The sequence below is a fragment of the Stigmatopora argus genome, chromosome 1 (assembly GCF_051989625.1).
Source record: "Stigmatopora argus isolate UIUO_Sarg chromosome 1, RoL_Sarg_1.0, whole genome shotgun sequence".
Classification (NCBI taxonomy): domain Eukaryota; kingdom Metazoa; phylum Chordata; class Actinopteri; order Syngnathiformes; family Syngnathidae; genus Stigmatopora; species Stigmatopora argus.
In genome coordinates this window covers 1,111,853-1,134,330 of record NC_135387.1, presented here as the reverse complement: position 1 = coordinate 1,134,330, position 22,478 = coordinate 1,111,853, and the positions used below count along the sequence as shown (strand labels likewise).

Genomic DNA, 22,478 nt, shown 5'->3' with positions numbered 1-22,478 from the left:
CCCAGCTCTACATCCATTTCTTAGCATTAATCTGTGATATGGCAGACACCATTTTAGTGCTGTATTAGTACCAATACTAATGTTGGTATAAATGCAACACTAGTAAAGTTAAACCTCTACTTACGAATGCTTCTACATACAACATTTTCAGGTTATGAGAGACCCTTTAATGTGTAAATTACTGTTCCAAGATATGTAAAGATGTCTCAAATATTAAAGATCAATCGTAGTACAAGTGCATTTTTTTGCCAAGCAGTGCTTCCGAGTGTTGACCTTGAATCCTTCTCCATGCATGACAGGCTCACTTGCCACTCACCTCACTCAGCAACATCCAGAATAGAATAATACATGAAATAGTAAATACATGAAAATTTGTGCATTTTTAGTCATTTTACCACCCTTAAATAAAAAAAGTCTCTTAATTCTTTTGACATCATTTGTTATGCTGTTGCTCCTCAATGAGTATCAATGAGAGTATGGCGTGTAAAAGAGTCTAATGAAAAAAAAAAAAAAAAAAAAAAAAAAGGGGCTAGAGGTAGTGTCAACCCCACCGTGCCAATGTGATGCTCTTATTGATGTGTTCGGTACTCAGCTCTCTGCCCAGCGGTTTCCATATTTTGCCTCACAGATTAGCGGAGAGGCGGCCCAGTGGAACAAGTGGTTAGCGCGTCGGCCTCACAGCTCCTGGGTTCAAATCCAGGTCATGTCCCACCTGTGTGGAGTTTGCATGGGTGGGTTTCCTCCAGGTACTCTGGTTTCCTCCCACATTCCAAAGACATGCATGGTAGGCTGATTGGACACTCTGAATTGCCCCTAGGTATGGGTGTGAGTGTGCATGATTGTCCGTCTTCTTGTGCCCTGCGATCGGCTGGCCACCAATTCTGGGTGTCCCCCCCTGGCGCGGAGTCAGCTGGGATAGGCTCCAGCCCCCCTCGCGACTGTGAGTATGCAATTCTCGATTATGACGTGTCGCTACACCCTACTCTCTCAGCAGGTCCTTCTTTAGGTCTAAGTCGCCGCACAGAAACATATTCAATGTGTATGTCGATCAGGCCATTACATACTACATGCATTTTCTTGCTCTTCTCCGAGAATATAGCAGACAGTTTTTGTCACTCAAGAATGTGACTGATGATTGAAGATGACCTTTGAACTTATTTGGGTTTCTGGGGTTGTCCTTTGACTTTGTGGTTGTTCCATTTTCTTTGAAGCATTTGGTGACCGTTGACATTTAAGAGAAAGGAGACAAGATGGCGGTGCAAATGCATGCAGTGTCAAACTCTCCCTACTTTTTTACTCGTTTTGTGTTTTTCGTGTGTCTTTTGGGCAAATTGTTTAATATCAAATTTTACATTAATTTCGTCATACGCAGTTTCTGGGTATGATGACAATTAGGCTTTTTGTCGAGTCAATGATGACAAAGCCTATGTCCGATTATTAAATACAGCCACTTAGATTTATTAAACGTCGGTCTACGGCACGTAACTATGGTTTATAACGACTTCCATTGCGCGCACAATATACCAAATGAGATCGCCAGGACCACTGAGTTATTGTCAGAACTGAATGGTGTAAGCGTCGACGTTGGAATAGCAAGCGAAACGAGGTTGTAGTGCGGGCTGATTAACTAAACTCAGAAAGCTATGCAAAATCTAATTTCTTTATAAACATAATTAACACTGCAAAAGGGAACACAAGAGAAAAATATTAAAAAACTGGCAGGAAACACTTAAAAGCACAAACAAATAAAGGAAATACAATTGAAGGAGAAAACAATCTGTGACCCAAAGGACATAGCCACAACTTTAAATGATTCCTTTATAGACTGTTAAACAACTGACACCTAGTGATGCCTCAAATAGAATATCACTCACTACAACCACTAAAAGCCAATGAACCCATTCTTGGTCTTAACATAGTTTCGCAGTCACAAGTTAAAAAAGCGGTATCTGGCCTCAAAAGCTCCAAAGCAAAAGATGTGTTTAACATGGATGTAACATATCTGAAATACCACAAATAATCTCCCATAGCTCCATTAACCACTATTGTAAACAAATCCATAAATGAGAGTCTCTTCCCTAAACCCTGTAAGTGCTCAGTTATCACACCGGTCCTCAAATCAGGGAACCCCGCATTAACAAACAACTATAGACCAATAAGCATCCTTCCGGCCGTCTCAAAAGTCTTGGAAAAGATAGTAGCAGAGCAAATTGTGGAGCACCTTAACAGCAGTCCATACACCCGTAACAGGGCACAATCTTTCTACCGAAACGGCGGTTTTCTTCTTTCTAGAAAACAAAATCAAAACTAGATAAATGCGGGATCATTGGTGCAATCTTTATTGTTCTCAAAAAGGCATTTTACACCATCAACCACCAGATACTGGTGACCAAACAATCTAATTTTAATTTCTCACCAAGCACGCTAAATTGGATTGAATCATACTTATCTGTAAGATCACAGTGCGTCAGGATACAAAACACAAAATCTACTTTGCATAATAACAGTCTTAGGGTACCACAGGGATCAGTGCTAGGCCCACTGCTCTTGACTACATAAATGATCTGCCAAGCTGCTGTACTTAAACTGTCAACATGCTGCACAGGAACTCACAGATGCAATGGTGAGCGTCAATGACTGGCTTGAAAAATCCAAACTACATTTAAACATATCTAAGACTGCCTATGTGTACTTCTCAAAAAGAGTGACAAATTACAATGACCCCAACTTTTTTGTCCAAGGAAAAATAATCAAACGCTGAATAAAATTAAATAAAATGTGTATAATTTTAGGTTCATTAGAAACAATCTAACACCTGAGTCAGGAAAATTATATTTTGACAAAAAGATCATATCAAGGGCTGGCTCTAGAGGTGACTGTTTAATTCCCTTCAAAAAGAGTGTTTTCAGTCAAAGCACTTTCTCTGTCCACGCCGCACACACCTGGAACTTAATAACTAACAATTAACATACGTGAACTCCCGTCTCTGAACCTCTTCGCCAGTCATGTTAAAGCCTGGCGGTTAGACGACCAAAAATGCGATCGCGACGCTGTCTAAAATTGTGTGTGTCTAGTGTGTGTTATTGTTTATCTTGTACCTACACAAGGGACTAAAGATGGAAATTAGCCGGCGGCTACAATCTTACAGATTTACATATAAATGTTCAATAACATGAATATAAATATGTTCATTAATATGTACTGTCCCTTATCAATCACATCATACATACATCATAGGCGCCGTTCAAAGCGGCTGCTAGTTGCAGTGGCTCCCTAAACCCTCACTCGTATTCTGTGTTTTTAGGGCTTTTTAGAGCTTTTTTATCCTTTATTTTTACATTTTATTGTCTCTTAAGATTTTACTTGTTACTTTGCTTTATATATTATATTCCAAACTTTAATGTTTTAAAACTTTACTTTCAAGACTCAAGTTGTGCGAGAGGCAGTCTTTGAGCTATTAGTTTAGTTTATCTTTGGGAATTCTGGACATTATATTTTGACCCACTCAGCCATGCCTCCGCTGTCTTACACAAAGGATCAGCTGTTAGCGCTACGCAACACCTGGATTCCCCTGGACCTGGACCTCCCCGCGGAGTTAAAGAGGAAGAGAAGAGGATGCAGAGCTGGACGAAAATGTCAGGAGAGAAAGTGACGCTTCAGACCCAGCATTCCATCTATTATTATGGGGAACGTAAGATCTCTCCCCAATAAGATGGAAGAGCTAACGGCGCTGACCAAACAACAACGACAATATCGGAATATCTGCATTATGTGCTTCACGGAGACCTGGCTGAATGAACTAATTCCGGACTCTCTCGTCTCCTTGGACGGTTTTCAGCTGGTGAGGGCGGACAGAGATGCTGAGGAGAGCGGTAGGAAGAAAGGGGGGGGGGGAATAGCTGTTTTTATTAATAGTAGATGGCGCAGCCCCGGGCACATTACTGTGAAGGAGCGACTCTGCACTCGAGATATCGAGCTAGTAGCCGTTAGCATCAGGCCGTTTTACATCCCCCGGGAGTTCTCGCACGTCATCATAATAACTGCGTATATACGTCCCTCGGCCGATGCGACAGTCGCCCGCGAGCTGCTTCACGCCACTGTGTCCCGGCTGCAAACGTCACACCCCCAGTCTCTCCTTCTTATCTCTGGTGATTTTAACCATGCTCCGTTGGCTTCTACTCTCCCCACCTTCACTCAGTATGTGAAGTGCCACACCAGGGAACAAAAAACTCTGGACCTGCTGTATGCCAACACAAAGGAGGCATACAGCTCAGTCCCCCTCTCCCCACTGGGCCGCTCAGACCACAACCTGGTCCATCTGATCCCCACCTACATCCCTATGGTGAGGAAAATAAAACCTACCACGAGGATCATACAAAGATGGACCGAGGAGACCAGCATGGTACTGAGGGACTGTTTTGAGACCACTGACTGGGAGGTGCTGTGCAATTCACATGGTAAAGACATTGACAGCTTGAGCCACTGCATCAAAGATTATATTAACTTCTGTGTTGAGAAATTGTACCCTCCAAGAAGGTCCGTTGTTTCTCCAACAATAAGCCGTGAGTCACCAGGGATCTAAGGGCCCTCCTGAACAAGAAGAAGAGGGTTTAGGTCTGGGGAGAAAGAGAGCCTGAAAATGGTCCAGAAGGAGCTGAAGAGAGAGATAAGGAAGGGAAAGACCATCTACAGGAGGAAGCTGGAGAACCAACTCCAGAGAGGCAACACCAAAGAGGTCTGGAGGAGCTTGAGGACCATTTCGGGCCATGGAGGCAACAGTGAGAGAGACCCGGAGTCCGGCGGCAGGGAGTGGGCCAATGAACTGAATCAGTTCTTTAACAGATTCAGTCCTGCCCCCACTCCCCTGACCCCCCAGACCAGAAGCAACGCGGAAGGCACTGCGGACGGTGGTGCAGGTTTTGTCGTCATTAAGGAGAGTGCAATCATCCACCAATGGCATGGTGCCACTGGCAGCCGCAGCAGCTCCTACCACTCTGAAAAAGTGGCACTGACCGAGGCACTCTCCTGGCTGAGGGAAACAGCAGACTGGCAGACATCAATTATCCTCAGTGACTGCAAATCGCTGGTCCAAGCTATGGGAAACCCCCATACGCAAGACCCCGCCATTCGGAGACTTCAGGGTGACATCGCCCTTTTCCCTCCGCCTAAGCGACTGCAGCTACTGTGGATCCCGGGCCACTGCAACATATGCGGAAACGACCTGGCTGATGCCCTAGCTAAACTTGGCTCGTTAGATGACCAAACCAATACCCCCCCGGACGCAGCCACAAGACGTGCCATCATCCAACGTGAAGATCGCTCCCCCCCTCTCCCACCCCCGCCTTTTGCAGACCTACACTACAAAAGTCACAGAGGAAGAACTTGCCCTATCGAAAGGAGACCGCACAGACCTGATTCGTTTCCGCAGTGGACACCACCCCCTGCTCCGCCGTTGGCTCCACCTTGTGGGGAAATCCAACTCGGATCGCTGCCGCCTGTGCGACGAGGAAACAGAGTCGTCTGAACACTTATGGTTCCGCTGCCCGGCCTTAATGACCGAACGCTACTATCGCGGCTTGGGCAACTCCCTGGATGAACTTATCCGTGTTCCAGTGGCAGCTCTAGCGCTGCTGAGGGTAATCCTCAGGCGCCTGAGGTGAAAAAAGAAGAAGAAGAAGAAGAAGAAGCAACGCTCCCCCCTTGTTCTCCTCCTCCTCCTCTTCCTCCCCCTCTTCCACCGGTCTCTGCATTACTGTCGATCAGGTGATAAAACAGCTAAAGAAGATCGAGGCAAGGAATGCTACCGGTCCAGACGGCCTCAGCTCCAGACTACTGAGAGAGTGTGCGGATCAGCTTGGTAAAGTGATTCTGCATATTTTCAACCTCAGCCTCAGTCTGCAGAAGGTCCCCACCTTGTGGAAAACTTCCTGTGTGGTCCCAGTTCCTAAGACTGCGTACCCCAGGGAGCCAAACCACTTCAGGCCGGTAGCATTAACCTCTCACCTGATCAAGACATTGGAGAGAATCATCCTCAATCACCTCAGCCCACTGACAGACCACAATATGTGAGACTTCAGGACTGTACGTCTGATGTGGTAGCTTGCAGCACGGGGCCCCGCAAGGCATGGTGCTCTCCCCACTCCTCTTCTCCCTCTACACATCAGACTTCAAACATAATACAGACACCTGCCACCTCCAGATGTTCTCTGACGACACCGCTATTGTTGGACGAGTGATGGACGGGGACGACCTAGAGTACAGGGGAGTCATCAGAGCCTTTGTTGACTGGTGTAGGCAAAACCACCTCTACATCAACACCAGTAAGACAAAGGAAATGGTCATCGATTTTCGGAGGAATCCTCAACAGACCACTCAGGTGAACATCCAGGGTACAGACATTGAAATCGTGGAGAATTTTAAGTACCTGGGTGTTCACCTCAACAACAAACTAGACTGGTCCACAAACATAGATGCCCTGTACAAAAGGGGCCAGAGCCGCCTCTACCTACTGAGGAGTCTACGGTCCTTTGGAGTGTGCAGGACACTGCTGAGGACTTTCTACGACACTGTGGTGGCATCTACAGTGTTTTATGCAGTGCTTTGTTGGGGATGCGGGAGCACGGAGAGGGACAGGAACAGGCTGAATAAGCTGGTCAGGAGGGCCAGCTCTGTTCTGGGCTGTCCTTTGGACTCTGTGGAGGAAGTGGGAGAGCGGAGGATGCTGACCAGGATGATGTCCATCATGGACAGCACCTCCCACCCCCTGCATGAGTCTGTGGAGTCCCTCCGAAGCTCCTTTAGCAATAGACTGCGGCACCCTCATTGCAGGAAGGAGCGCTTCCGCAGATCCTTCCTCCCATCAGCTGTCAGGCTCTTTAACAAAAAAATGGCTGTGTTAAGACCTACCGTATGTATGTATATATGTGCTAAGCAACACGCTTATTTAATTATATATTTATTCATATATTTATTTCTTGACCTACTTATTACCTATCTATTTATGTCTAAAATGCCTTTCCTATTCCTGCATCCTCACCCTCTTGCCACTGGAACAACGAAATTTCCCGAATACGGGATGAATAAAGTTATCCAATCCAATCCAATCAAATAAAAAAATCAATCAATAAATCAATTTGTCATGCAGTCCTCTGACATTTTATTTATTTGAGGGATTTAGCAGTTCCTTGGATGTGGTTGATGAATGATGACATTTGATTTGAGTGGTGTTCCAGTTGCCTGGATGTAGGCGATTGCACCACTTTAGACTCTCTGGCATGTGTTTTCCCAAGGAGCATCCTTTGATGTGGGTGGTGGGTGGATGTGGGAACTCCATTGGTGTTTTTCCAAAAGATGTACTTTGATGTGGGCTGTGGGGGGCATTCTTCCCACGGACATATCCTTGTAAATCGAGATTTGGTTGGATATGTTTTGCTGAGGATGGATTGAATGAATATCTAAAATATTGTAAATAATAGCAAAAAATATTATTAAAGGGCGCAGTTTTATGCGAACAGCATGAAACATTTTCACTGACCATAATGCTGGCTATATAGGTGCCAGTAATTTTTGTTTTAATGGGGACCAAAATCCCTGGTGCGCTAGAACTCACAATCAAAAGAAGACCTAACTCCACAAAAAAACATCAGATATCCTTCATCTTTGTTTGTGAAGTACAAATGACAACCGGCAATGTGAGTCAAATTGCGTTTACATCATAAATAACGACACTGACTTGCCATGTATACTGTACACAGCCAATGTTGGGCTGGCTTGTCAAACTATAAAGAGGACACAACTCAAAGGTAATTCCACAGCTTCTGTTTTGGTACCTGACATCAATTTTACCAACCTTTTGTGGACGGTCATCCAGAAGGGCATCAAAGCTTTTGAAGCTGCGCTTATGGTTGGCCATCTTGACACCACTAAGCTCGTTGTCAACTCTTGTGTAGAAAGTCTCTTTGCTGGCGTAGCAGGCTTCAAGCGGGCAAGGTGTGAACTGGAAGATGGTCGAGACAGGGATATGCAAGCATGATTAGATGGCCACTGAGGGTCCCATATCACTTCTTGGAAAGAATGTATGCTGCACTTTCACATACGTCTGTGGGTTTCAATAAAGAGCAACATTGAACCTAATAATGCAGTGGTATCTCTATATACAAATGCTTACAGATAAAAACATATTCAGGATAAGAAACGCTTTGAACAAAATCCAAGTCGGTGAATCTAATATCCCCGAAATATATATACATTTCCAGTATTTATTATATTACAGTAACACCTTGTGATACGAGCTTAATGTGTTCCGGTACCAAGCTCGTATGTCAATTTACTCGTATCTCAAGTCAATTTTTCCCATAGAAATTAACTAAATAGAAATTAATCTGTTCCCACCCTCTAAAAGAACCCCACCAAAAACAGGATATTACAATGGAAAAACACATTTTCATTTGTTCTACTTCATCACCTACTCACAAAGTAACAAATACCCATCTAGTGGTTATGATGTTCAATACTAAAATGTGACATTATTCAGTACAGACAGACGGTAGCGCTTATCGCGGAGTGCAAGAGAGGGAGAGAGAGAAGACAGATGGCAATGCGCTTGTAACAATAACATAGTTTAAATTTAATTTAAATGAACTTAGTTTACAATACATACACACTTAAATGGGTGAAATTTTGTTGTGCTGTAACCGATAAGGTGTTAATAGATTCCACCGCGGCTTTTGAGTCGGAACTTCCTGGTTTCTCCATGCCTCAGAAACAAATGTTCGTTTTTTTAAATTATCGAACCAGCCACGACTTGCTTTGAAGGGTTCAGCTGGTGTCTTTTTAAGATGCTTGCTTTGCTTTTCAGGTCCATGTAGATCCGATTTTTTCGCATGTTATCGACTCAGTCACGCTATCCCATTAACTCTTTATCGTTTAACCATATTAAACGAAGGCTCTCCATCTTGTTATGAATGTCACTGCACAGCTTGGAAATGATGGTTAGCCCTTCATTGCACTGGCTTGGTTTTCCTTTAAATTTGCATGGATTAATGCAAAAAAATGCAACCTTAATGGCCGATAGATATCTTTACATGAGGGAGATTCAGCGAGAAAGACAGAGCGATACTGTACTCATAAACAGCCTCTGCCTTGGCGGCCACATCGGGAACCATCTCGTATGCTCATATCTCAAGGAAAAAAAATGCTCAGAATTTTCCTTGCATCTCAAATTTCTCCTACATTAGGATACTCGTATGTCAAGGTATTTCTGTATTTGAAATTGTCATGTAGAGAGGCCGCCTAGGATTATTAGTTTAAATTATTATTTACTTGCTTGCAATGAAGAATGCTTTCCTTAACTATTAAACTTTGCTCATTAGGATTATTAGTTCCACATTATTATATATTTGCTTGTAATGAAGAATATGCTTTGCTTTACCATTAAACTTAGTTTCATATGTTTGCTTGCAAACATGCTAGGATTATTAGTTTTACATTATTATATATTTGCTTGCAATGAAGAATGCTTTGCTTAACAATTAACCTTTGCTCATTGGGATTATTAGTTCCACATTATTATATATTTGCTTGCAATGAAGAATTTGCTTTGCTTTACTATTAAATTTAGCTTAATATATTTATTGTTTCATATGTTTGCTTGCAACGAAGTAAATGCTTTGCTCCTGAGAACCTTAGTTAGACTTTACAAAGAGAAGCCAAAGAACCTTGGACTGCTTGGAGTGGAATGAACAAAGAATATTCCAAACACCTGGAGCTGCACATGACTTTCAGACCTTTATTTGTTTTGACTACATTGACGTCTCACTTCTGTTTCCCACCCCTACCCTGAGAGTTGAGACGTCCATTGTAACTATGGTCCTTGAAGTTAATAAACAACAAAAAAGGCGTGTGGGACCAGAACGGAGTGGGGACTTGACACGACCGGTTCGTTCTCCTTGCAAGAAAAAATCCAGAAGATTGTCTTTTTTCTTTATTTGTGCATTTGTGCATGTGTGCATGGGTGGGGTGGGGGGGAACACGACTAGACAATGGAGCGAGCGTGCGGCGTCCATTTTGATTCAACCTGCTTTTTCCTCCTTCTACAGCCGTAGGAGTAAAAAACCCATCTGTTTTGGATGCTTTATTTTGTTCAAGATTATTTAGATGTCCAGAGCGGTTCTGACATGTGTCCTGTAACTAAGCCGGTCTGTACTTCAGCTCTGAGAGTATGATTGTTTTGCATGTGTGGTGATAACCTAGGGAAAAATAAAAGAAAGGGGAAAGAAAAAGAATAATAATGGGTAAATTATTGCCGTGATTACACACCTGTTTCAAAATGGGGAGATCGAACAGCAAGGCGGCTATTGATGATGATCAGAAACAGCGTCTGCTGTGTAAGGATTGGAAATTTGTTGAAAATCAAAGCGCTTCAAGAGTTAAACACCTAAATTTATGGATAGACTAAATATGACTTGGCTGACCAGCTTAATAACACGAGGGAACGGAAGGTATACCTGAGGGAAAAAGTAAATTAAACGCAAACGTGATAGAAGAAAATAGAAAAGGCACTCAAATTTGTATGTTACAGTCCTGTGTCTTCATGTTTTAAAAAAATAATAATTTTATTTTCTTCTTCTTTTTATGTCTCCCAGTGTTATCACAGGTGTGCTATCAAACTGGGCTGGGAGTCTGTTCCCACTATCATTATTGTTGTTGTTTCTCTTTTATCGTGCTTCTTTGTATGACGGAAAAGCACTGTTATGATTTTTTTTTTACAAATGTATCTAATTGCAAAAACCCTTTTTAGTTGTGACTATTATTTATATTGGCATTACGGCAGATAAACCGACAGAATGTGTTGTGTGAGTTAGAGACTATGTTTAGCACTGTGGAGTGTGTCCAAGCAATGGATTGCTTGATGTCAAGTAGAATGGTGTTGTGAATTTTATAAGGTGTCTGGATGTTAATTCAGTGGGTTGATCGTCTGATTGGGGAAGACGTCAGCACGAATGTAGTAGAGATTGTGTGTGGAAGTGAAATATGTGGGAGTCAGGAAGTTGAAAGCAGTCTTTAAACAATTCTTAAAGAAAAACATTGGCAGATCCCTTCCGTGAAGACATTCCATAAATTGGCTCTAGAGGTTGCTGAAGCAAACTTGTTGGTGCAGAAAAAATGGTTTATGCTATGGGATACAGGTGTGCTTGCAGCATTTTTTGAGACTATGGAGTCTCTGCAAATTGTGTGATGTGCTTGGAAACCGGATGGGAATTTAGCTTACTGTGTACTAATGGTAGTCTTCTCTAAACTGCTATACTGATGGCTAAAAAGTGACATTTCAAACTTGATACCTCGCTGGGGAGGCATTTGTAAACAGAGCAAATTTGTGACTGATAAGCTGTGTGTGAGGAGAAATCCTGCTTTTTGCACCGGGTCTAAAGCACACAGTTAGCGGCAAAGAGCGCGCTTCCGTTGAACATTTCAGAATAAGAGCAAAACGCGATCTGCAGGAAATGCAGGGTTCTGCGGGTAGTTTCGCATTTTTTGGATTCTACACAAAAAAAGTCTTTCCAGGTCAAGGAAAATCTGTTTGGTGAAATATTGGTTATTTGGCTTCCAAATTGGGAACAGAGCAAGATAGCCATTTTTGACCAATTTGTTGATTTTGAAGGGGTCTTAAAAGGAGTGAACAAATCTTACATTGGGTTTTTCCTCTATTTCATATTTAATGATGAAATTAGCTTTTGGAGAATAAAAGATTACATTAACATTGTTTTTGAATGGGTGGTTTGTTCAAAATACTTTAACATGTGGGATTAATTGGTTTGAGAGAAGGGGGTGAGAAAATTGACAATATTATGGCATATTGGCAACAATTTGTGAGTCATTTTATCAAACACTAAAATGTATCATTGGGACATGCCTAGTGAAAGGTTATATTTCTCTAATTTTCTTATTGTAGGTTTTAATTGTGGTAAAGTAAGCTACGGAATATTGCCCTTATCTTAAGTAAACATCGTCTCCTTGGTGGGGGTGAGACGGGCCAGTTGCGGGAGGAACTCAGCCAGTGATCTAGCTGTCCTGCCCTTCTTGGGGAGGTTAACAATACGGGTTTGATTTGAAAATTAGATCTTAAATATTAAGAATTAGTATTTGGGTGTTAATGATGTCAAACATGAAAACAACAATGCATAAACAGCATTCATTCAAACAATTAGGTAAATCAGGGGTCCCCAAACTTTTTCCTGTGAGGGCCACATAACTTTTCCCTTCTCTGATGGGGGGCCATCAGTTTGTAACAGAAAAAGTGTGACGATCGTAGGGGAGCTTAATTTTTTTATTGTTTTCTAGAAAGCCACACATAACCAAATAACCCTTTCCAGGTTCTTTACAGAAAAAAAGTCAGGAAACAAATAATAACACTATTAATGAAATAAATAATAACTAAATAACCCTCTCTGAGTTCTTCACAGAAAAAACAGGAAATAAATAACACTATTTATGAAATAAATAATAACTAAATAACTCTCTCTCGGTTCTTCATAGAAAAAAAAGCCATGGAACATTAACTTTCTGTTGTGCCATGTACAATCTTCTCCCTTTGCTCTGAAGTTTATGCACGACACCACAACCGTCATTACAGAATCCCACGTCAACATTTTGCAGCACAGTGCTTGCTGGTGAATTCAGCAGTGGACTCGTAGCGGGGCCCCTTTTTTCCAACTCCCGGTTCATGCGTCCCATTATTAGACCGCGAGTTTCGGCCACCATGCTAGGAGCCCCGTCAGTCGTGATGCTAGCTAGCTTTGACCAGTCCAGGTCCAACTTCTCCATGGTTTGGCACACTTTGTCAAAAATATTCTCTCCCGTTGTAGTCCCTTTGAGACTTTGGAGGGCTGCCAGATCCTCGCAAATCTCAAAGTTTGCGCTAACTCCACGAATAAAAATGAGCAGTTGCGCTGTCTTGCACATCCGTGCTTTCATCCAGTGCTAATGAAAAAAAGTCAAATTCTTTCGTCTTCTGCTGCAGCTGGGCATATACATTACTCCCGATTTCTTCAACACGTCTGGTCATTGTACTCACCGACAGACTTACGGCATTAAATACATCTTTCTTCTCGGGACACACCTCCTCCGCGACAGTATCCATACATTTCTTAACAAACTCTCCGTCAGTGAAAGGCTTACCGCTGCTTGCAATCAATTTAGCAACCTGAAAGCTGGCCCGAACGGATGCCTGGTTCTGCTGAGATAGTAGTCCACTTTTTCGCTTTGAGAGTTTGTCTGCTCGTATTTGGCCTTGCAAGCTATCGTACTTGTCTTTGTGACGGGATTCGTAGTGTCGGCAAAGATTGAATACCGCCACCGTCTCTTGACAAATGAGACAAACTGCCTTTTCTTTGCATTGAACAAAAAAATAATCGTTTGTCCACTCCAGGTTAAATACCCTGCATTCTGAATCAATTTTTCTTACCTAACTTTTTCGCCATTATTCCGTTCTCAAACAGGTTGCACAGTTTTTATATGCTAGAATAGTCCGCGATGGTCCCAGGGCTCCGCCCTCACCTGCGATCGTCCAGATGTCTCGGTAACACTGCTCGTGCATGCAACGGTGGACGTGCCCGCATGCATTAAAGGGAAACTGTTGGAACTATTGTAAATAAGTTATCCTGCTTCTTGGTTAGAGTGTGAAAATGCTTGCTCATATAATTTAGGGTGCCCTGGCCTGCAGGAAGTTTCACCTTATTCAACAAAGAGGAACGGCTCCAGGGGTCAGGCGCCCGTTTGAACTATTGTGTGAAGATTACGGGAGAAGGGGAAAGATAATGTAAGTGTTACCTTGAAGGAACATGTGGTCATGCAACAAACCCTTTTCAACTGGGATACAACCCCCTTTTTCCCTTTATCAGCTTGAAACTTCATGTAACTAGGGCACTCCCAAAACACAATAAAAGACAAGGCGAGCGGAGACTTCCTCAGAGTGTGGCGGGAGCAATGTGACAGAGCAGGCTCCGGGCACTCTCCTTGCAAGTAAAAACTAACTCAATTCTCTGTGTCTTCCTTCTTTCAGATTGGTGATACAAATGTTTGGTGTTTAAACCTGACAGAAACACTCTCCCCGCGCGTGTCACCAAAGAAGCAATGCGAAGCCCGGCTTCACTGGGATGATTTTTGGGCTCAGCAGAGGTGCAATGAACCAAACACAAGATTAAAACGTCCCAGTCTTCAAGGCCAAATAGGAAAGAATCAGATAGTGTCTCTGGTATTGTTCAGAGGGCCGGTCCAAATGTGCCGGCGGGCCGTATCCGGCCTGCGGGCCGTAGTTTGGTGACCCCTGAGGTAAATAGTAGCTGGCTTGTTTGGATAAATTAATTGATTTAGGATAGGCATCATTTCTCTAGGACTGAAGAGGCATGGAGTCTTTTCAGTGTACAAAAGACATTCCCTGTTCTATCTGGGCGAGTGGAATATGCTTTGTTATGGATCATATTGATGAATATTAGAACATTTACGGATTGCATAAGCATTGAACAATTAAAATTTGGACATTAGCTCTATTTTGCACTAGACGCCAGAAATCTGGCAGTACTTTCATGGAATAAAACAAGTGCTGGAATATTGTCAACATTAACATTTAAAATTATGAAATACAAGCAAAAGAGACCGGCATTGCCGGGCCTCCTACTTGGGCGAGGTTGTTGGTACGTAGGTTGTGTGAGTATGCATCCATCAAATAACGGGAAACAGTTGGTTCGAGTGTATGATATTAGTGGTAAAATGGGGGGGTTTATGTAGGAAGTGCACGTGTTACTAAGAGCCATATTTACATCTCCCTTATGTGTATCCTTTCAACAGGGTTCTAATGTAAAGACAATTTACGAATAATGGGTTTGTATTTTTTACATGTAGGGTTGGAATGGAGAACTGTGTCAAAGATGGGTAGAAGTTTGGCGCGAGGAGGTATTGGGAGATTGTAGAACTTCTTTGCAAACAAAGTTTTTGGTAAGAGTTTTGGGAGAGAATATGAACAACTTGGATGAAGAGCGGACACGCGGGCTGGCGACGTAGATCTATTCATGTATTTATTTATTAACCCACTTATTACCTATCTATTTATGTCTAAAATGCCTTTCCTATTTCTGCATCCTCACCCCCTTGCTACTGTGACAACGAAATTTCCCGAATACGGGATGAATAAAGTTATCCAATCCAATATATATATAGCTGATGGGAGGAACGATCTGTGGAAGCGCTCCTTCCTGCAATGAGGGTGCAGCAGTCCATTGCTGAAAAGAGGGACTCCACTGACTCATGCAGGGGGTGGGAGGTGCTGTCCATGATGGATATCATCCTGATCAGCAAGGACAGCCCAGAACAGAGCTGGCCCTCCTGACCAGCTTATTCAGCCTGTTCCCGTCCCACTCCGTCCTCCCGCATTCCCAACAGACCACTGCATAAAACACTGTAGATGCCACCACAGTGTCGTAAAAGCTCCTCAGCAGTGTCCTGCAGACTCCAAAGGACCATAGTGTCCTCAGTAGGCAGAGGCGGCTCTGGCCCCTTTTATACAGGGCATCTATGTTTGTGGACCAGTCTAGTTTGTTGTTGAGGTGAACACCAGGTACTTAAAATTCTCCACAATTTCAATGTCCGTACCCTGGATGTTCACCTGAGTGGTCTGTTGAGGATTCCTCCGAAAATTGATGACAATTTCCTTTGTCTTACTGGTGTTGATGTAGAGGTGGTCTTGCCTACACCAGTCAACAAAGGCTCTGATGACTCCCCTGTACTCTAGGTCGTCCCCGTCCATCACTCGTCCAACAATAGCGGTGTCGTCAGAGAACATCTGGAGGTGGCAGGTGTCTGTATTATGTTTGAAGTCTGATGTGTAGAGGGAGAAGAGGAGTGGGGAGAGCACCATGCCTTGCGGGGCCCCGTGCTGCAAGCTACCACATCAGACGTACAGTCCTGAAGTCTCACATATTGTGGTCTGTCAGTGAGGAAGTTTAAGATCCATGCGGATAGGTGGGTCCTTACTCCAGCCTCTTCCAGTTTCCCTCTCAGTGGGACCGGCTGAATGGTGTTGAATGCACAGGAGAGGTCAAAAAACATCATTCTCACCGTGCTTCCTGTGTTCTCCAGGTGTGAAAGAGACCTGTGCATCAGGTGGGTGGTAGCATCTTCCACACCAATTCCTGGACGATAGGCAAACTGCAGAGGGTCCAGCTCTGCATTCATCAGAGGGTTGAGGTGATTGAGGATGATTCTCTCCAAAGTCTTGATCAGGTGAGAGGTTAATGCTACCGGCCTGAAGTGGTTTGGCTCCCTGGGGTACGCAGTCTTTGGAACTGGGACCACACAGGAAGTTTTCCACAAGGTGGGGACCTTCTGCAGACTGAGGCTAAGGTTGAAAATGTGCAGAATCACTTTGCCAAGATGATCCACACAGTCTCTCAGTAGTCTGGAGCTGAGGCCGTCTGGACCGGTAGCCTTCCTTGCCTCGATCTTCTTTAGCTGTTTTATCACCTGATCGACAGTAATGCAGAGACCAGTGGAAGAGGGGGAGGAAAAGGAGGAGGGAAAGGTCTAGCCTAGCTGTCTAGCATGTCTAGCCAATTCAAGTCCCGGTAATTTGTTTGAATATTGTCGAAATCTGCCTGCCGCAGATCGATTGGTGTAGCAAGGATTGTGGCTATATGCTGTACGTCGATGTAGTCGTCATCATCAGGAGCCGGACGGCCTTCAGCAATTTCCAAAAGTGCGGTTGGAAGTTGGAAGACTCAGGGTCTGCACGCACGGCCACGTGAGTTGTCGCAAGCCATGCCTTCTACTTCACTGTACGTTGGCCTAATTTCTTAGCACATTTTGACCTTGAAGTTTGATTTGGGGAAATAGTTCTAAAGGGATGTAATTTTATGTTTGCTTTTGGGGACCAAATAAATTAAACATTGAGCGGCTTGGCCCAAAAGTCCCTGGAGGTCAAATTGGCAGTCCAGTCGTAGTTGAAATTATTATTATTTTTAAATCGATTTCATTGGGAAGTCCCATGACTCGACAGGGGGGATGGTGGCCTTGTTCCGGTGCCACTACACAACTTATGGATTTAATTTGTTTACGGATTTTTTTTTGCAAAGCACGCTTAACCTGTGCTCGGCATATCAGTCCACGATATGGAATTAAAAAAAACATTTATAGTGATAATGGCACCCAATTTGTTAGCAAAATAATTGACGGGATTGACAAAAAGTTCCATATTTTGTAACAAAATCATTGCGCCTAGGATCCAAAATTGGTGGGCCTTGTAGAACGAATGATTGGTACTATAAAAGATAGACTGCAGAATCAAAAAGACCATGGACATAATCCGTTGAATGGTATAATTAAACATTAACATAAGGAGTTCAACCGGACAACACCATATGAAATCCTATTTGGTCGCCCAAACAAATTGCCATTATTCATTACACAATGGGAACTGGATGATGAGGCTAATCTGGCAGACAACATGAGAAAAAAATCTTTAGAGAAACGCATCGAAACAGAGGGCGATTGTGCTTCTTAACAGGAAACGGACTGGACCAACAGTGGTGCCAGGAGTCTGGGTGCTCAGCTGCAGCATAAAGAAGAAGCACTGGCACAACCCAAAGTGGGAATGTCCATACCAAGTGTTGCTTACCAACCAACAGACATGAAAATAGCTAAGAGGGGGATGTGGATCCACCTTAGGCACTGTAAGAAGGTTATCTCAGTTGAAACTTTTGAGGAGACAGGTGTTAGATTTATTATGGAATGTTTCTATATGTGTTGTAAGCATTTTTAATAAGTAATAAGGCTATAAATTAATTCATGGGACCACAGACACTTTTCCTCCCCATCGTCTCCTCAAGGCCCCACAGCTCGAGGACACATTGTTGTCGGACGCTTTTCGGCAAAACACAACGGGACTGTTTTGACGGGACTCCAGCAGCAGATGGCGATAATCGCATTATTGTTTGAAAATACGGATGCTTTGTTTACATTATAATACTGCTTGGTTTACTTTAGAATGCTTTGTTTACCTTATAATGAAAATATTATCCAATTCCTCACACCGTTGTTTGGGTGCCTTGTTCAACTTTTATGCTTACTTCGGCAATTCTCACACAGTTGTTTTTCTAACCATCTAGGGTGTTATTGTACTGATTACATAACATGTTTTTCGAGTGTCGCGATTAAATACAATGATTCAGTTACTGCAATTTAGAATGCCTTGGGGACTAAGACGACGTCACAAGGTACCTCCTTGCAAGTGTAAGCAGTTATGTTGAAAGATGTTTTCCTATTTTAATTAAATATTACTAATAATGATTCAAAAGGTTTTAATCATTATTCCAACACAGGTGAGAATTTTTTTTATGATGAAATAGAAGGAAATGAACGAGATAACCACTCCAATATTGATTAGATGGATTATTGCTCAGGGAGCAATGCCATTAACCATAGGGATCTCTTATATTGGATTAATTGCCTCCATATAAAAAAAGGTGAGAGTGTTTCAAATGAGACTCAACCTTCTTACAAAACGTTAAAACGAATGGTTAGTTGAGTAAGACTTGGGGAAAAATACACTCGGCTATAACAATGCCTACTGAACGTGATTTCCAAACATGAATTCGAGACGACATCCTGAGGAGAATGAACCTCCAAACAATGATTTGCCTCCCACATATAAGACTACTTCGATCACCATTCATTGTGAAAAAGGGTTTTACAAAAGAAAAAAAAACTTGTGTCCTGCTTGTGGAAAAAAAAGAAACTGTCTATCCCAGGGGTGGGCAAACCGGTGCGGCTTTTTGTTCCAACCGATCCAGCACAGAGAGTTTAATTTAACCAATGGGATTTCTGCAGAAAACAAGAAGCACCTGACTGATTGCACTCGCAGGACACAAGATTGGTGAAAAGGTGTCCTCTTGATGGGTGGGGATGAGAACTCGTACCCACTGCGGCTCTTTGTGGAATAGTTTGCCCAACCCTGGTCTATCCTGTGACGACAGCAGTGAACGACAATCTATTTTTTTACACTGATAATGCCTTTGCTAACTTTACCTGTTTGAACCTTACAGGGCATGATCTGAATCTGTGGGCGGTAAATGAGACATGGTGTGCCAATGTTCCAAGACAAACTGCGCCACTGATCCCACGTTTTGACTTATGGTGATTGTTATAGACTGTGATGGAGTCTCAGTAATAATGTACCCCAGAACCTTAAGTGTTTGCCAGTTTCTCCACGTCACTGTTATGATGTAACACACTCGTAGATTTCTGCCACTGATTGTAAATGACTAAGTGTTTTGTTTACTAAAATGTTCTGAAACTGTTTTCAGGTAAGTGTGCATTATTTACTCAGGTTATAACACCTTTTTGGCGACGAGGATAAACCGACAGTTTTTCTTCACCGTAGAGTTAGGGTCGAAGAAGTTTCCGTGTCGTTAGACATGGCTACAGTCGGCTCACTCACTGAATTCGCCGATAGAGACGGCGACTGGATCGAAAATGACGCAAGGCTGGGGCACTTTTTTCTGGCAAATGACATAGATGAAGAGCTGAAGAAGAGATAGATTCTTCTCAGTGTGTGTGGAGCATACTTGACGCGGTGTTGACGCCCCATAACATTTTTCATGGGCTGAAGCTCCTGCCCTATTTTCCTGACAGCTCGCATCACAACTTGAATGTTGACATGATCGCCAAACTCCACCTCTCTGTGTTCCAGCAAAATGCCCTGTTGATCACGTCCGTCAACAAAGACGCCACCCAGCACGTAATACGTAATTTAGCAACACCTCGGAAGCCCGGAGATCTCAGTCTCAAAGAACTGGTAACGATGGTGCAAAATCATTACTGCCTGAAACCATCGGTGATTGTTCAGCGCTTCAAATTCCACACAGTGTACTGATGAAATGCTGCGTGACAGGTTGATCTGTGGCATAAATGACGACGCCATTCAGCGTCGTTTATTAGGAGAAACGACGCTTACTTTCAGGAATGCAGCTGGATATCGCTCAGGCTATGGAAACGGCAGCTAGCAACACAAAGGACAGTAAGAAAACTAACAGCAGTGGGCAGCTATCCCCTGTGCATCGTTTGTCCAAGGAAATGATGACCAAGTCACAAAAATCAGTTGAATGTTACCAGTGTGAGGCAGCACATTTTGCCAATGACTGTGGTCTTATTGACACTATATGCCATACCAGCAAGAAAAAAGGGCAAAAATCTAAGAAGTGCAGGCAGGGAAAAAGACAAACATAAAAATGAGTGGAAAATGAAACCCATAGGGGACACACACCACCTGCAGAGTGAGGCACCTGAGGAGAAGTGTGCATATAACATGTTCAACCTCAAGGAGAGGTGAACAGAGCCCATCTATGCAACACTCCAGCTGAATGGCAAAGAGCTACAAATGGAGGTGGACACAGGAGCCTCAGCTTCAATAATATGTCAAGCCAGCTACCACAGATTGTGGCCCACCAACATTCAAAGAGAAAAAAATTAGACTGAGACAATACACTGGTGAGCTATAGAGGTAAAGGTGCCCTATCAAGGCCAGGAGACTACTGTGAGACTGCTGGTCGTGAAACGAGAGGGACCTAGTTTGCTTGGACGTGACAGGTCACAAAATCAGCCAGAACTGGAGAGAAATCAGGTATATTACTGTGATAGGAGATATACTGTATTTTCACGACTATAAGGCGCACATAAAAGTCTTAAATTTTCTCCAAAATAGACAGGGCGCCTTATAATCCAGTGCGCTTTATAAATGGACCAATACTTAAGTTGTTATCACGATAAAATAAAATAAATCAGTCGATAGGACAACTACGGCAAGCAGCCCCCGACTACTCTTTTCCCGTAGAAAAAGTACTGCGCAGTGACTGCTGGGATATATAGTTATTTTGTCAATACACCCAGTATGACACACTAATTTGGTGCTTGCCGTCATTTCGGCTGTATTTACAAAAGAAATCCTGCTGCTAGATGTTGGCGTCAACAGAGCATTCAAAGCTATACTGCGAACTATGTATATATATATATATAAATATATATATATAGTCCATATCCCTTCAATTTCGTCATACGCAGCTGGGTATGATGACAATTAGGCTTTTGTCTAGTCAATGATGATGACAAGCTTAAGTCTGATTTTATTTTTTTATTTTATTTACCTCGTCATACGACCGCTTGTCATACAATATTCTCATCTTACGACGGAAATTTCGATCGAATAATTCGCCCGAGATGCAATCAAAATTTTGTGATGCGACCAAGCCAGGTGGCCATGGCACTGTCTTTTTTGCATCTCTTTCGTGTATAAAATACATCTACGAGCACTGGGCGGACTTTGCATTTCCACACCCGTCCCCCCCCCCACACTTTGGTCCACATTTACATACCAGGTAAACAACAATGGATCGGCAGAGTTTTGCAAAGAAAATACCTGGAATATACACTCGGTAATCAGACACGGGGAATCGGCAAGTTCCAAACAACTCTTGATGCGTTCGTTTTGAAGGCTCCGGTGGAACGTCGGGGTGGGGTCAACCCGTTACAAAAGTAAAAAAGATTAAAACAAAATTAGAATTCAGTTTTGTGTGAAGTTACATTAAACGTTGAGTGTTTGTATATATTAATCCAAGTTAATTTACATTTGTTTGTTCGTTTACGAGTGCCGTGGATAAAGTCCCCCAACACCTCCCCCCGCCTCCGTGTGTGTCGTTGCCTTCCCCTCCGCAAAATGCGTCTGACTTTTTATTATTTTTTTTATTGTTTTTACTGGGAAAACGCACTTTGTGGAGTAGCACCACCAATTTTGTTATACACAGCTGTGTATAATGACAATAAAGGCTTTTGATTTGTACCAGTTGAACTGGAGCACACTGACGAGCTGCCAGTCCAAGCAGGTCAACCTTCACCAGCCCCAAATCCTTCCAACGATGCACTGTCTGCTCCCAAAACTGTGAGCACTACTACAGAACTGAGAAGGTCAAAGAGGCACCACAAGCCCCCTGATAGTGTGACCTGTGTTTCTAAATTAAGAAACAGGTGCTTACACAATGTTGTTTTGAGTTTAAAAACAAACAAACAAAAATGACATCACAGTCAGTATAAATGTTTCATATCTTAGAGATATTTGTTCCTGGTTAAGTGTCAATCTGTTGCTAAAAGTAAGAGTTGTATTTAGCACTTTTAAACAGTGAATAAAATGCTAAACATTTAGGCAAGTTGAGTCTTGTTATATGTTTCAACTTTAGGGGGGAAGTGTTATAGACTGTGATTGTGTCACAGTAAGAATGTACCCCGGATCCTTAGGTGTTTTCCAGTTTCTCCACGTCACTGTTATGATGTAATGCACTCGTATATTCCCGCCACTGATTGTAGATGACTAAGTGTTTTGTTTACTAAAATGTTCTGAAACTGTTACCGGGGGAGCGTGCATTATTTACTCAGGTTTTATC

The 22,478-nt window shown here is 42.9% G+C and overlaps 1 protein-coding gene and 1 long non-coding RNA gene across 17 annotated transcripts in view; one reads left to right on the top strand and one right to left on the bottom strand.

The window, feature by feature from the left end:
- Positions 1-22,478, bottom strand: part of rp1l1a (rp1 like 1a) — a 61,510-nt gene that overhangs the window by 31,357 nt on the left and 7,675 nt on the right. For 4 of the 12 annotated variants that reach the window (XM_077597244.1, XM_077600880.1, XM_077611547.1 and 1 more), the window contains exons 3-4: positions 21,461-21,536; positions 7,850-7,996 (exon numbers count right to left, since the gene is read on the bottom strand). In XM_077597244.1, coding sequence (XP_077453370.1) covers positions 7,850-7,912 — 63 coding nt within the window. In that variant the 5' untranslated portion in view covers positions 7,913-7,996; positions 21,461-21,536. Of the gene's footprint in view, positions 1-7,849; positions 7,997-8,659; positions 9,094-10,317; positions 10,382-21,460; positions 21,537-22,478 lie in introns of those variants that run through there. The other 8 variants (XM_077619054.1, XM_077593999.1, XM_077596423.1 and 5 more) reach the window with 4 other exon arrangements.
- The window catches only part of LOC144079300 (uncharacterized), a 28,715-nt gene continuing 17,365 nt past the window's right edge, over positions 11,129-22,478 (top strand). The window contains exons 1-5 of one of the 5 annotated variants that reach the window (XR_013303006.1): positions 11,129-14,991; positions 15,785-16,014; positions 16,132-16,792; positions 17,555-19,352; positions 19,430-20,668. This is a non-coding gene — a long non-coding RNA (uncharacterized LOC144079300). Of the gene's footprint in view, positions 16,015-16,131; positions 16,793-17,554; positions 19,353-19,429; positions 20,669-22,478 lie in introns of all 5 variants that reach the window. The other 4 variants (XR_013303060.1, XR_013302165.1, XR_013302640.1 and 1 more) reach the window with 4 other exon arrangements.